The following is a 15,175-nucleotide window of genomic DNA, read 5'->3' on the forward strand; positions in this document are numbered from 1 at the left end:
GAGTTGGAGGGAGAAAGAAAAGGTCGTACTTTGAGGTCGGACCAAGGTCACAGCGATCCAGTTGAGCAGTTTGGGTTTCAACATGGCGACGTCCATAAAGCTGCTCAGCTTTGTTTCAAGCCTTACTTTTCACACAAACACCACTTCTAGTTCATGCAACACTGATTTTAGATTCCACTACGGCTTTCAACTGTTTACGTGAGGAGCGGCCATTTTGAAACGCAATGTCAGCCTTAAACATTGTGACTGTAGTCGCAGATTTTCCCAGTTTCCCTGTGAGAAATCCGACTTTGGATTTTTTCAACTGGGAAGTCAGAATTTTCCAGTTCCGAGTAGAACTGGAACGCAGCATTTGTGTCTCTTTCAGCAGCACTTCTATGTCGGTAATATCACTTCCTCCAGGCTCCCCCTAGTGGGCTGGAGGACCACTCTCCCTGTGGACAGTTTGCAGTGGTTTATATATGCTGTTTATTTGCTGTTTGAGACATTTCTGCATTTTTTCTTGTGGCTGCAGCATTTCAGCCACAAAAATGGAGAATAGTCTTTATTGTGATTATTTTTTGCAGCATTTTTGTTTGCAATGTTTTTTTTATCGTCAGTTTTTGCTTCTGCTTTCTGTGATTGTTTTCAGTATTTTTTCTGTTTGTGTTCATCTTTGCCGTCGGCCACATAACCTAGTCATACACAAAATGCTAAAGCCAGTTAGCTCTGAGGCTAAGCAGGAAAGAAGTCAACAGGTTGCTGGGAGGGCTTGGAACCAACCCACTGCTTGCTGTTCTAGTTTTTATTTATTATTTTGGCGACAAATTATAATTATATTGTTGCAAAGTAAAAAGCAACATCTGACCGATTTCTGAAGGGTTTCTAAATTAGAAAAGGCAACAACGTGCTACTAACCGTTGGCCTCAGAACTGCAGAGTATTTTGGTCTCAGTGAACTGGAGCTTGAATGATGCTGTGTGTGGAGCAGGCTGAGGTATTTACAGGGTTCAGCTTGTTTATACTGGACCCAGAAAAACCCTGAGCGCCGTCTCTGCAGCCCTCAGCTCTCACCAACAACAGGGTCAGTGACTGTAATGATCACAGAGCATGTTCTGCATGCGTCTGTGCAACAGGAGGGGCCAAAGATCCAAACAACTCCCTCACCTCGTGTAGCAGACTCCTGCTCAGTTTCTACAAGCCAAACAATCACAGGGCAACACGTTTTCTCTAAATAGCGCAAAGACAAAGCAGGAGGATTAAAGACAGGAGAGTTCTCACTGCTCAACATGAAAACCCCAACATGGGGCACAAACAACCCTGATAAGAACCAAACCAGACACAAGGAGATGGTCCCACATCTATTTATGGCTAACTTGTTATCAGCAGTGCTGCAAAGTAAAGAGCAAAATGTGTGAGCTGACAAAGGCCAGAAATACCCTGAGCTCAGCACAGGAACCTCACAGAGAGAGAGAACAACAAACTCCATCACGTGGCGCTTTCAGTGTGCCGCGCTCCTTTCAGCGCCGCAACGCGCTTCACAGCGACCGTCCTGCTCTAGTCCTGCAGCTCTGCTCTGAAGGACATGTTGCAGAAAGGTCTGCACTCCAGGTTACTACCTTCTACACATAAAACAAGCCTAGACATAAAAACTATTGAGATAAAAACCAATAAGTCCGTCTGCTTCCTGGTTTAGGGCAGCGTTTCTCAAACCCGACCAGGCAGGCGACTCATCAGCAAACACTCAAGATCACCAGCGAAAATGACCCACAACCTGAAAACGTTAGTCTCTTTACTCGTTGTCTTGTTCGTCCTAATGCAAAGGGTGGTGCTGATCCATGCGCCACAGTGGATCCATGAACACGTCGGTTTGTGATATTTACAGATTCAGAAAGTCGTGATTCTGAGCTTTACAATGACAGAAAACACATGGAAATGAAAAGTAGCAACGATTTAGGGCTATTTGTGTGAGTGTGTGTGTGTCCTCTGAACCCTCAGAAGTCCAATGGACCCCATTGGGACCAAAGCCGTGTCCTAATGTGGTGCGGCCCTTGTTTAGGGTTAAAGGTCATGCCTAGATGTAAGGCTATGTTTAGGAATAGCCCAGTAGAAACCAGGAACCGGTCTTCACCATTTGCTTCTGGACCCTGGGATCCGCGGCTATTGAGAAACGATTGGTTGCTCGGACTCTGTGGAGGTTTTAAACGTTACCCAGTCACCAACGTTTGGCTTCACAGCGCCACTTTGACGCTACGAAGCTTACCGGAAATCACCTGCGCTGTAAACAACCATCCTTCACTGCGATGAGAGAAGTGCTGAGCCGAACAAGATGGCCGCTAGTATCTTGGAATAGTGACCAACAAGGTCTGAACGGCTTCGGTCGGTTCCTCTGCTGCCACTGCTAAAACTACAGGCAGACTTCTTCTCTTTCTGTTCACTGATCTACTGGAGAAATCCAGCTCAAAGGGAGAAATCCCAGATGAAGCACTGAAGGTAGATGTGAATTGCGTGGAGCCGTGTAGGAAGGAAATGGGTTGGGAATATAACAGTGATGGATACGATTGGGGAAAATGTCTGGTTTAGGCATAAAGTAGCTACTGAAGTGCATGGAAGTCAGTACAGCGTCCTAATAAAGGTATAAATGTGTGTGTGAGTGTGTGTTGTGGTATGCGTCCAGTAAAAGTGAAAGAATAGAAATGTGAAGGGTAGAGCTGTAACAACAAAGCTTTGATCTGGAAAATGTTTTCCTGGGAAAAGGATGAGGAAAAGTGTCCAAGGTTTGGCCAGGCTGCATATTGTTGGCACATTTTACTTCCTTTTGGTCCAATTAAGCAGACCTCTCTGCAAATCAAAGGCCGCCACATGGAGTCCCATAAATAGACGGAAAAATCCGCCTTCACCCTGAGAGATTGATTAGGTTCGGACCCGAGCGTAACGGGACCGCGGTCCGTCCGTACGAACGTCCTGGCATAAGCAAAATACAGCCGGCTGATCAATAGAACAAGTAGCAGTTTACAACCTGGAAATAACAGCTTCGTGTCTCCGAGTCTCACATCACAACTGATCCTGACACAGATGAGTCAGACTGACTCAGGCCGGGCGAAGGGCCCGGATCTGCTAGACAGAACCCGAGCCAACTCTTATTTCACAGAAGAAACGATGCTGGGGTGTCCACATGAACACACACCGTCTGAAACGATGCTGGGGTGTCCACATGGACACACACCGTCTGAAACGATGCTGGGGTGTCCACATGAACACACACCGTCTGAAACGATGCTGGGGTGTCCACATGGACACACACCGTCTGAAACGATGCTGGGGTGTCCACATGAACACACACCGTCTGAAACGATGCTGGGGTGTCCACATGAACACACACACACCGTCTGAAACGATGCTGGGGTGTCCACATGGACACACACCGTCTGAAACGATGCTGGGGTGTCCACATGAACACACACACACCGTCTGAAACGATGCTGGGGTGTCCACATGAACACACACCGTCTGAAACGATGCTGGGGTGTCCACATGAACACACACCTTCTGAAACGATGCTGGGGTGTCCACATGAACACACACACACCGTCTGAAACGATGCTGGGGTGTCCACATGAACACACACCTTCTGAAACGATGCTGGGGTGTCCACATGAACACACACACCGTCTGAAACGATGCTGGGGTGTCCACATGAACACACACCGTCTGAAATGATGCTGGGGTGTCCACATGAACACACACACCGTCTGAAACGATGCTGGGGTGTCCACATGAACACACACACCGTCTGAAACGATGCTGGGGTGTCCACATGAACACACACACCGTCTGAAACGATGCTGGGGTGTCCACATGAACACACACCGTCTGAAACGATGCTGGGGTGTCCACATGAACACACACACCGTCTGAAACGATGCTGGGGTGTCCACATGAACACACACCGTCTGAAACGATGCTGGGGTGTCCACATGAACACACACCGTCTGAAACTATGCTGGGGTGTCCACATGAACACACACCGTCTGAAACGATGCTGGGGTGTCCACATGAACACACACACCGTCTGAAACGATGCTGGGGTGTCCACATGAACACACACCGTCTGAAACGATGCTGGGGTGTCCACATGGACACACACCGTCTGAAACGATGCTGGGGTGTCCACATGAACACACACACCGTCTGAAACGATGCTGGGGTGTCCACATGAACACACACCGTCTGAAACGATGCTGGGGTGTCCACATGAACACACACACCGTCTGAAACGATGCTGGGGTGTCCACATGGACACACACACCGTCTGAAACGATGCTGGGGTGTCCACATGGACACACACACCGTCTGAAACGATGCTGGGGTGTCCACATGAACACACACCGTCTGAAACGATGCTGGGGTGTCCACATGAACACACACACACCGTCTGAAACGATGCTGGGGTGTCCACATGGACACACACCGTCTGAAACGATGCTGGGGTGTCCACATGAACACACACACACCGTCTGAAACGATGCTGGGGTGTCCACATGAACACACACCGTCTGAAATGATGCTGGGGTGTCCACATGGACACACACTGTCTGAAACGATGCTGGGGTGTCCACATGAACACACACCGTCTGAAATGATGCTGGGGTGTCCACATGAACACACACACACCGTCTGAAACGATGCTGGGGTGTCCACATGAACACACACCGTCTGAAATGATGCTGGGGTGTCCAAATGAACACACACCGTCTGAAATGATGCTGGGGTGTCCACATGAACACACACCGTCTGAAATGATGCTGGGGTGTCCACATGGACACACACTGTCTGAAACGATGCTGGGGTGTCCACATGAACACACACCGTCTGAAATGATGCTGGGGTGTCCACATGGACACACACTGTCTGAAACGATGCTGGGGTGTCCACATGAACACACACACACCGTCTGAAACGATGCTGGGGTGTCCACATGAACACACACACACCGTCTGAAACGATGCTGGGGTGTCCACATGAACACACACCGTCTGAAACGATGCTGGGGTGTCCACATGAACACACACTGTCTGAAACAATGCTGGGGTGTCCACATGAACACACACCGTCTGAAACGATGCTGGGGTGTCCACATGAACACACACTGTCTGAAACGATGCTGGGGTGTCCACATGAACACACACCGTCTGAAACGATGCTGGGGTGTCCACATGGACACACACACACCGTCTGAAACGATGCTGGGGTGTCCAAATGAACACACACCGTCTGAAACAATGCTGGGGTGTCCACATGAACACACACACCGTCTGAAACGATGCTGGGGTGTCCACATGAACACACACACCGTCTGAAACGATGCTGGGGTGTCCACATGAACACACACCTTCTGAAACGGGGTGTCTGCAGCCACAGAGCCGCAGTCCCTCGGGTCAGTTCAGCTGCTGACGGGTCACTCAGAACCTCCTGCAGCCGCCCCAATCAATGTCTCCCCCCACGCCAAAATGGCCGACCCAATAACTCTGCCAATCAGCCCAAACCCCAACGGGCCTGCTCATCATCCGAGCCAAGAGCCGCACGGCTAAGATCAGAAACATCAAACCCTGCAGAGCTGCAAAAACACATAAATGTCCCGTTACCGTTTTACAGTCTGCAGCCAAAAATAAACACGCTTTGGGTCGAACCCACAAGTCCGTCTGGGTTTGTTCATTCTGGACGTGGAAAACCGAAACCAAATCTGGCTGCAAGGTTAAAAAGGCAGTTTGGGACAAAAGTGTCCAGAGAACCAGAAGTACTGAGGAGCGTCTTCAGATCCAGACCAAAAATACGTTTTTACCTTAAATTTAAAATGCAGATATTTTTGTAAACTTCTGATCTGAGTTTGTTGGTTTTTCAGAAATTGTTTTTTTTTTTTGAGTCTGAAACTCCAGTTAATGATTAATCAGTTACTAAAATAGTAGATAATGTTTGTGTGTGTGGGTGTGTGTGTGTGCAGTATGTGTGTGTGTGTGGTGTGTAGGTGTGTGCGTGTGTTTGTGCAGTATGTGTGTGTGCGGTGTGTGTGTTTGTGCAGTATGTGTGTGTGTGTGTGTGTGCGGTGTGTGTGTGTCTGTGTGCAGTATGTGTGGTGTGTGTGTGCAGTATGTGTGTGTGCAGTATGTGTGGTGTGTGTGTTTGTGTGCGGTGTGTGTGTGTGTGTAGGTGTGTGCGGTGTGTGTGTGCGGTGTGTGTGTTTGTGCAGTATGTGTGTGTGCAGTATGTGTGGTGTGTGTGTTTGTGTGCGGTGTGTGTGTGTGCGGTGTGTGTGTGTGTCTGTGTGCAGTATGTGTGGTGTGTGTGTGCAGTATGTGTGTGTGTGGTGTGTAGGTGTGTGCGTGTGCGGTGTGTGTGTCTGTGTGCAGTGTGTGTGTGTGTGTGTAGGTGTGTGCGGTGTGTGTGTGCGGTGTGTGTGTTTGTGCAGTATGTGTGTGTGCAGTATGTGTGGTGTGTGTGTTTGTGTGCGGTGTGTGTGTGTGCGGTGTGTGTGTGTGCAGTATGTGTGTATGTGTGTGTCTGTGTGCAGTATGTGTGTGTGGTGTGTGTGTGCAGTATGTGTGTGTGTGTCTATGTATGTGTGTGTGTCTGTGTTTGTGCGGTGTTTGTATGTGTGCAGTATGTGTGTGTGTGTGTGTTTGTGTGTGTGCAGTATGTGTGTGTGTGTGTGTGTCTATGTATGTGTGTGTGTCTGTGTGTGTGCGGTGTTTGTGTGTGTGCAGTATGTGTGTGTGTGTGTGCAGTATGTGTGTGTGCAGTATGTGTGGTGTGTGTGTTTGTGTGCGGTGTGTGTGTGTGTGTAGGTGTGTGCGGTGTGTGTGTGCGGTGTGTGTGTTTGTGCAGTATGTGTGTGTGCAGTATGTGTGGTGTGTGTGTTTGTGTGCGGTGTGTGTGTGCGCGCGGTGTGTGCGTGTGTCTGTGTGCAGTATGTGTGGTGTGTGTGTGCAGTATGTGTGTGTGTGGTGTGTAGGTGTGTAGGTGTGTGCGTGTGCGGTGTGTGTGTCTGTGTGCAGTGTGTGTGTGTAGGTGTGTGCGGTGTGTGTGTGCGGTGTGTGTTTGTGCAGTATGTGTGTGTGTGTGTGTTTGTGTGTGTGCAGTATGTATGTGTGTGTGTCTGTGTGTGTGCGGTGTTTGTGTGTGTGCAGTATGTGTGTGTGTTTGTGTGTGGTGTGTGTGCAGTATGTGTGTGTGTGTGTCTGTGTGCAGTATGTGTGTGTGTGTGTGTGCAGTATGTGTCTGCATGTGTGTGTGTGTGTCTGTGTGCAGTATGTGTCTGCGTGTGTGTGTGTGTGTGTGTGCAGTATGTGTCTGCGTGTGTGTGTGTGTGTCTGTGTGCAGTATGTGTCTGCGTGTGTGTGTGCGTGTGTGTGTGTGTGTGCAGTATGTGTCTGCGTGTGTGTGTGTGTGTGTGTGCGTTGGGGCGCAGACTCTCCATCAAACTGAAACCTCTGCAGTGAATAATTCCTAATAATCCAGAGAAACTTCTTCATCTGACCAACTTGCTGCAATAAATCAATTAATCTCACAATAAATTAAATAATTTCCATTTATTGTTTTTCTCTTTTTCCAAAAGGATGATAAAGTTTTCAGTTTAGTGTTTTAAAATGAGACTTCGTCTTCATTTTATTTGTTTTATATTTAAAATGTCTTCCAGCGTTGGATGTTTACTGAAAGTTTATTATTTTGAGAAAGTGTTTTTGTATTATTAGGTCATTTCAGTAAAATGGAGTCAGAGCAACAACATTATGGTTGAAGTTCAGGCCTGACCAGCGGTACGTCCATCATGCTTCCCTTTCAGAACCGGCCCTGGCGCCCCTCCCACCCCTGCTGCTGGGTCTGACCTTCTGTTCTCAGGCCATCATGGCTCCACCGTCTCCCCTCATCCAGCTCCGGCTGCCATCAGCCCTCACCACGTCCTCCACGTCTCCGTCCGCGGTGAGACGGCGAGGCGGACGGCGAGCCTGCGTAACCATAGAAACCTCCGCCACACGCCGCCGCATGCTGCTTACCTGCTCTTGTATGAGCTGAAACAGGGAGCTTCTATCCATATACTGGCCAGGGAGGTGAGAGGAGCCGCCGAGGACAAGGGCATAGGGAGCGGCGCGGCGAGGCGGAGGAAGGAGACGCGGTTTGGTTAGCAGCTGGTGCCTGAACTGTGGCGTCAGGCCGCTCCGCTGCTGCTGCTGCTGATGATGAGGATGATGATGGAGGAGGAAGCCTGGTGGCGTCTGGTTTTTCCCGGCTGGTGGAGCAATCTCAGAAAGGTCCGAGGGTCTGCTCGGTGTCGGTGCGGCGCGACGCGGTGGCGAACCCAGCTTCAGGCAGACGACAGGCGAAGGCAAGGCAGATCCAGGGTTCACTCTGCTCCTCCGCCTCCTCGCTCTCCTCTAGCCCATCGCACTGACTGCTACGTCTCTCGCTCGCCTCTCTCCTCATACACACACTGCGCCGCCTGCATGCCGATGAGGCGGGGGGAGGGAGGAGGCGGCCTCCTTCTTCCAATTGCAGGAGGCGAAGGAGTGGCGAGGGGCTGCGGCTCTTCTCCTCACTACAAGCAAGGCGTCTCGGGGAGAGGATCCACTGCAGCTCTGCTTTTACTACTACAGACCACACACACACGCACACACACGCACACACACACACACACACACACACACACTCCCCTTGTGTGTTACACACCAAGTCCCCACGGTGTGAACAGAAAACTGGCTTCCTCCTGTTTTCCTTTGTCACATTGTTTCAGTTTTTCAGATTGACCCGTGGCAATAATCAATAGATCAATAAATCATCCATCCATTTCTAACACCGCCGCTGCCTCCAGCTAACGATCCGGGCGAGAGGCGGGGTCACCTGGACAGGTCGCCAGTCTGTCGCAGGGATCAATAAATCAACTGATTCAAACATTAATTTGTCGCTTCGTCGATCAGATTGATAATAAATCAGGGATTTAGTTTCATCGTGTTGCTGATGGTGAGATTATTTACCGACTGGGATGTGAAAAATGGGTTTTCTGTTTTATTACCTCCTTCATCGTTTCCATTTTCCCTCTGGAGGTTAAAAATCTTCTGTCTGGTTTGATTGTATTTTGTGTTTTTTTAATTTTAATCTCTCTGAACTGCCTTGTTGCTGGAACCAATAAACTTGATTGACCTGATCGATTGGTGTTTTGGTCTCAACTATTCTGTTTTTTAAGGATAGTTTTGTTTGTTTCTGTTTGGATATTCTGTATATTTAAAATGTTTGTTATAGTTTAATGTTTACTGATCGGGTCTTTTGAAAAGCATTTCAGTTTGAATCTGCATTTAATCATTGATTCCAATTTACTGATATTTATTGATACTGAACAAAGTGGAGAAAACTAAACTATACTTCAGATTATACTCTCAGTTTATAGTTTTTCATTATTATTATGTGAAGCCATTATCAGAAATGTTTCACCATAAAACAGCAGTCCCCAAACAACGGCCCGCGGGCCGGATCCGGCCCGCCTCCACATTTGGTCCGGCCCCCTGAACCAGAGAGCATTCAGATTTTTTCTCATATTTTCCGGTTTATATGTGGATTTTTCTTCAGCCACCAGGGGGCTCTTTAGCAGGAAGTGTGTCCTGTAAACTGTGGGTGTTTTGTTTTGCATGGCGCATTGCTGCCATCTGTTGGACTTTTAGGGAACTGCTTGACTTTTATGTTATTTAATCAGTACGGTTGTTTGCTAGCGGCAGAGCAGATGAACACGTGTTTGTTATGAACGCCGCATTCCAGGTCGAGTTCTTCGAAGTCTGTAAGTAGCAGCTTATACTTCAAAACGAGCCTTTATGTTAACATATGAGGAATTCATATTTAAAGTTAAAGTTACTTTCCCTCAATGGAATATATACTAGTCAGTCCCAGTGACCGTTTCACTTACAGTTTTTGCCAATGTGTTTTCTGGGTAAAAATCAATCGAGAACCCCCCGGACCCCCCTCAACAATTTCCGGCAGCGCAGGTGATAACCGTGTAACACTTTTTCTTTTACAAACTGACTCCGCCCACCAGAGAAGGGAAAAGCTATGTGGCCCTCAGAGGAAAAAGTTTGGGGACCACTGCTGTAAATGCATGTGACCTTCATGTCCAAGGTGAGTGGCTGTAAGGTCTGACTGGAGCCGTGTTGTAACGGATTGGGCCGAGGCCACCTTCAACATGGCGGCGCTGCCACAGATACTCTGTCACCTTCTGTTATGCAAATCCGCTGCAGTTCGGTCAAAGCAGGAGCGTCCGTGTTGGTCCTGGAGTCCAGAGAAGACGGGGGACATCCTTAGGGGCGGGAGAAGATTAAAACCGCTGACCTAGCTCTTTAAAACTGTGCTCTGAAATATTTGGGGTGCCGTTCTTAAAGTTACACAGCCAAAAAATGACTATAAATATATACAGGTCCTTCTCAAAAAATTAGCATATTGTGATAAAGTTCATTATTTTCCATAATATAATGACAAAAATTTAACTGTCATATTTTAGATTCATTGCTCACCTTCAAGTCTTTTATTGTTTTAATACTGATGATTTTGGCAAACAGCTCATGAAAACCCAAAATCCCTCTCAAAAAATGAGCATATCATGAAAAGGTTCTCTTAACGAGCCGTTAACCTGATCATCTGAATCAACAAAGTAACTTAAACACCTGCAAAAGATTCATGAGGCTTTTAAAAACTCCCAGCCTGGTTCATTAATCAAAACCGCCATCATGGGTCAGACTGCTGACCTGACTGCTGTCCAGTCACTGACAACATCAAGCAAGAGGTGAGACACAAGAAGACATTTCTGAACCAATAGGCTGTTCCCAGAGTATCAAGGCTCCTCAGTGGGAAGGAAAAAGCTGCAGAACGAGACGAGGTGACCGGACCCTGAGGAAGATGGTGGAGAAGGACCGAGTCCAGACCATGAGGGAAGCAGTGGACTGAGTCTGGAGTAGAAACATCCAGAGCCACCGTGCAGGAAATGGGCTACAGGTGCCGCATTCCCCAGGTCAAAGGTCAAGCCACTGTTGAACCAGAAACAGTAGCAGAAGCGTCTGACCTGGGCTACAGAGAAGCAGCACTGGACTGTTGCTCAGTGGTCCAAAGTACTTTTTTTGGATGAAAGCAAATTTTGCATGTCATTCGGAAATGAAGGTGCCAGAGTCTGGAGGAAGACTGGGGAGAAGGAAATGCCAAAAGGCCAGAAGTCCAGTGTCCAGTACCCCCAGTCAGTGATGGTCTGGGGAGCCATGTCAGCTGCTGGTGTTGGTCCACTGGGTTTTATCAAGGGCAGGTCAATGCAGCAGCTATCAGGAGGTTTGGAGCACTTCATGCTTCCATCTGCTGAAAAGCTTTATGGAGACGAAGATTTCATTTTTCAGCACAACCTGCTCACAGAGCCAAAACCACTGGTATACTGACCATGGTGTTACTGTTGGCCTGCCAGCTCTCCTGACCTGAACCCCATAGAGAATCTGTGGGATATTGTGAAGAGGAAGCTGAGAGACCAAGACCCAAAACTCTGGATGAGCTTAAGGCTATCGAAGCATCCTGGGCTCCATGACACCTCAGCAGAGCCACAGGCTGATGGCCTCCATGCCGCACTGAAGGCTGCAAAAGGATTCCTGACCAAGTATTAAGTCCATAACGGAACATAATTATTTGAATGTTGACTTTTTTGGTATTAAAACACTTTTCTTTTATTGGTCAGATGAAATATGCTAATTTTTTGAGACAGGAATTTTGGGTTTTCATGAGCTGTTTGCCAAAATCATCAGTATTAAAACAATAAAAGACCTGAAATATTTCAGCTGGTGTGCAATGAATCTAAAATATACGAGTTTAATTTTTATCATTACATTATGGAAAATAATGAACTTTATCACAATATGCTAATTTTTTGAGAAGGACCCGTAGAGCAAGCTAAATATTTAGTTTGCTAAATTAGTTTAGTTTGATTGCTAGCTACATTAGCTAGTTAGTATGAAGCTAAATGTTTAGTTGAGCTTCAACATAAATAAGATAAATATTTAGCCTGGAGCTCAGCTAAATATTAAGTTAGCTAAACATTTATCCAGTTACGTTTGGAGCTAAGTATTTAGCATTTTAATAATGCAAGTTGAGAATCATAGAAGCGATTTTATTGAATTTGATAAATCATCCAATTTTGTCCAATTTTTGTAAAGTTGCTGGAGTTCTGTGAGCTTCAGCTGCAGTGTGAAGACGCTGAAGCAGAAATCTTCCCTTCATGAAGGAGAAAAGTTCTGCGACAAAACGCAAAAACAAGAAAGGACTTTTCATTGGACTGATTCTGGAGCCGCATCGATAAACACCTGAGGATGTTTCTGGGTGGAACCGCGGTCAGAACATGATCAGAAACAAGCAGAAACAGAAACAAATTCATGATAAATTAGCGAAAAAGATGAAAGTGGGATGATGAAGGCTCTCCCAGCAGTCCGGTTCTTCGGGGAGTTCCTGAACCATCAATCATTCACATTTAAACGGATTCTGCAGCAGTGATTGTGCAACACGGGGAAACACCGGAATCGGGTCACTGAGTGACACAGTTTTATCCCAAACCGGCCCACTTACAGCGTCTCCGGGGAAACAAAGCAGGAAGGACTTACAGCTAAACTTAGAAAGAGAAAAAATGAAGAATACATTAGAAATGAAAAAATCTGCTGATATTTTCTGTGGGCGATGCTGCCTCACTGAGAGAAGGCGCCGTGTTTCTGAAGCTTCATTAACGGTGACCGGTTGTTACAGACGATGAGATTTTCTTTCAGAATGAGTCGTTTCAAAGCCTCTTGTCACTTTAAATGTAAATGATTTCTGCTGGCCACGCCCCCTAAACTGAACACTTACATTAGCACGTTAAAATGTCTGCAAAGAGACGCAATTATACAACCGCACATCTTTGTTGGTTAAGTCTCCTGCACGACCAACAAGAAAGCAGCAAGTGGGCTCTGGATGGAGAGTCAACAATAAAACAATTGTCTTTTCCAGCAGCCATTGTACAGCGCATAAGTAATTAGTGTTGTGTTTGTAATTTTACTAAATTTCTGTAAAGCCTCTGGGTGTTTAGAAAAGTTACACAAATGAAATACATTACTGTTATTATTATCACACATCAGCTGAGCAAACGTGCAGGAGTTCCACTGGGGTTGCTAGGTAACAGCCAGAGTGCCACTGGGGTTGCTAGGTAACAGCCAGAGTGCCACTGGGGTTGCTAGGTAACATGCAGAGTTCCACTGGGGTTGCTAGGTAACGGCCAGAGTTCCACTGGGGTTGCTAGGTAATGGCCAGAGTTCCACTGGGGTTGCTAGGTAATGGCCAGAGTTCCACTGGGGTTGCTAGGTAACGGCCAGAGTTCCACTGGGGTTGCTAGGTAACGGGCAGTGCTTGCTAATTTGTGACGTTACATTCTGGAAGTTTTTGTATAGGATCTTTTTCCAGACAACAAAACACATGAACTTACTGCCATAACTTAATCCTTGGTGTTTTTTTTCTTAATCTTTATTTATTAGCACCTCGGCTGTTTTAAGAAGCAGTAGGAACCCAAATGGAAGGACAAAAACATGTAAAATGTGAATTTTAAATAGAATGTCACCTTTGGACTAGATTTAACAACGTCTTGAGATGTTTCACATAGGTCTGCCACGATAACAAATTTTGTTGGATGATTATTCCAGGAATTACTACGATAAACGATAAAACCTTTTTGTCTAATAGCATGAAAATGGCATATTTTATATGATATATATTGACCCTCTCAAGGATCAATAAACTAATTTCTAAGGAACATTTAACACTGGAACTGGAAAACATTTTAAATATCCAGAATACATAAACAAACCATGAATTAATTGGATTATTAAGTCTCTAAACTTGTCCTTTAAACTTTATTCATCATTGGACTCAAACTGCCAGTTTGGACTCAGTGTCAAATATTACCATTTTTTTCAAAGTACTAGATGACACTATTTCACACTCGTCTTTTGTATTTTGTTGATTAAATAAATACTGCATGAAAATAACCATAAAACAACAAAGCTTGTGTAAAAGCAAGAGGTCTCACTTTGACCTAAAGTGTTTGTATGATTTTTTTGCTTGTGGAAATGTTTTCTAGGAGAAATGAAGGAGTTTTAGCTAGAAAAGATGAGAAGACTTCGTGGTACCATTAAAGGTTTTGTTTTGAAAATAAAGTGCGAATGTAACAAGACAGCTTGGTTATTTGTCCTTCAGGTAGTGACTACTGCCCTCTGTTGGTGAAAAATCATATTTCAGGTTTAAATGTCTTCATTATTAAAACAAAAATGATCAGAAAAGTTTCTAAAATAAATCCTGAGACCACAGAAAACATTCAGAGGAAAGAAAACATAAAGCCACTGGTGTATTTTTAATATTCTTCACATTAGTCAATGCAGTTATAGCTGAAAACTTTCAAGAATTTTCAAAAGTTAAATAAAGTTGAAGTTTTCTATTCTTTAAGTAAACGGTTTCTGTTTCTACAGAACTTGGTGTTGGTCCATCGGCAGCTTGGACTCCATTAAGTCTCTGCGTATTAAAGGGGCAAAGGTCAAAGTCAGGATTAGGGCTAAATGCACCATTACTCAACGAGGTATTTAATAAGATTTAAATATGTCTTCAAAGGGTTCGACTTCATAAGGCTGCAACAGAAAATCAAAATTCACAAAACTTCAGCACCAAACAACTACAACATGGGAAGTGAAACAATAATTACTAATGGTAATAAACTAGTGATGCATGTTGGTCTGTGTGAAGTAGCCATCAGTAGGAAGAGGCCATGTTATATTAGCATAATGGAGCCATAGTCACTTCACATTAGTCTGGAAAGTTATGCTAGCTTGCTGTAATCACGCTGTTGCATTTGGCTGCAATGGCGACCATTTTATAGCTCATTAAAAAAGGATGAAAGATATGAAAACATTAATACTGCTGTTCTGGCCGATAACCGACATCTATGAATATAATATACATTTCCTTGCTCAAACAACACTGTAGATGAGTTAACGTTAATCTGTGAATTCTGACTTTAATCTGCTGAGATAAAAAGTTTGAATTTTGAGATTAAAGTTAGAATTCTTAAATTAAAATCAGAATTCAGAGGGGAAAAAAACAGAAATTTTAGATCAAAGTCAGAATTT

General features: G+C 45.6%; 1 protein-coding gene across 3 annotated transcripts in view; it reads right to left on the reverse strand.

The window, feature by feature from the left end:
- rhbdl1 (rhomboid, veinlet-like 1 (Drosophila)) overlaps positions 1-9,155 on the reverse strand; it is a 41,420-nt gene extending 32,265 nt beyond the window's left edge. For all 3 annotated transcript variants that reach the window (XR_014085104.1, XR_014085103.1, XM_008436343.3), the window contains exon 1: positions 8,027-9,155. Coding sequence is in view for 1 of the 3 variants with exons in the window: in XM_008436343.3 (XP_008434565.1) it covers positions 8,027-8,065 (39 nt within the window). In the remaining 2 variants the exon portion in view is untranslated. The remainder of the gene's footprint in view (positions 1-8,026) is intronic.
- Between the last annotated feature and the right edge of the window lie 6,020 nt (positions 9,156-15,175).

The sequence above is a fragment of the Poecilia reticulata genome, chromosome 19 (assembly GCF_904066995.2).
Source record: "Poecilia reticulata chromosome 19, P_reticulata-male-v2, whole genome shotgun sequence".
In the NCBI taxonomy this organism is placed as follows: Eukaryota; Metazoa; Chordata; class Actinopteri; order Cyprinodontiformes; family Poeciliidae; genus Poecilia; species Poecilia reticulata.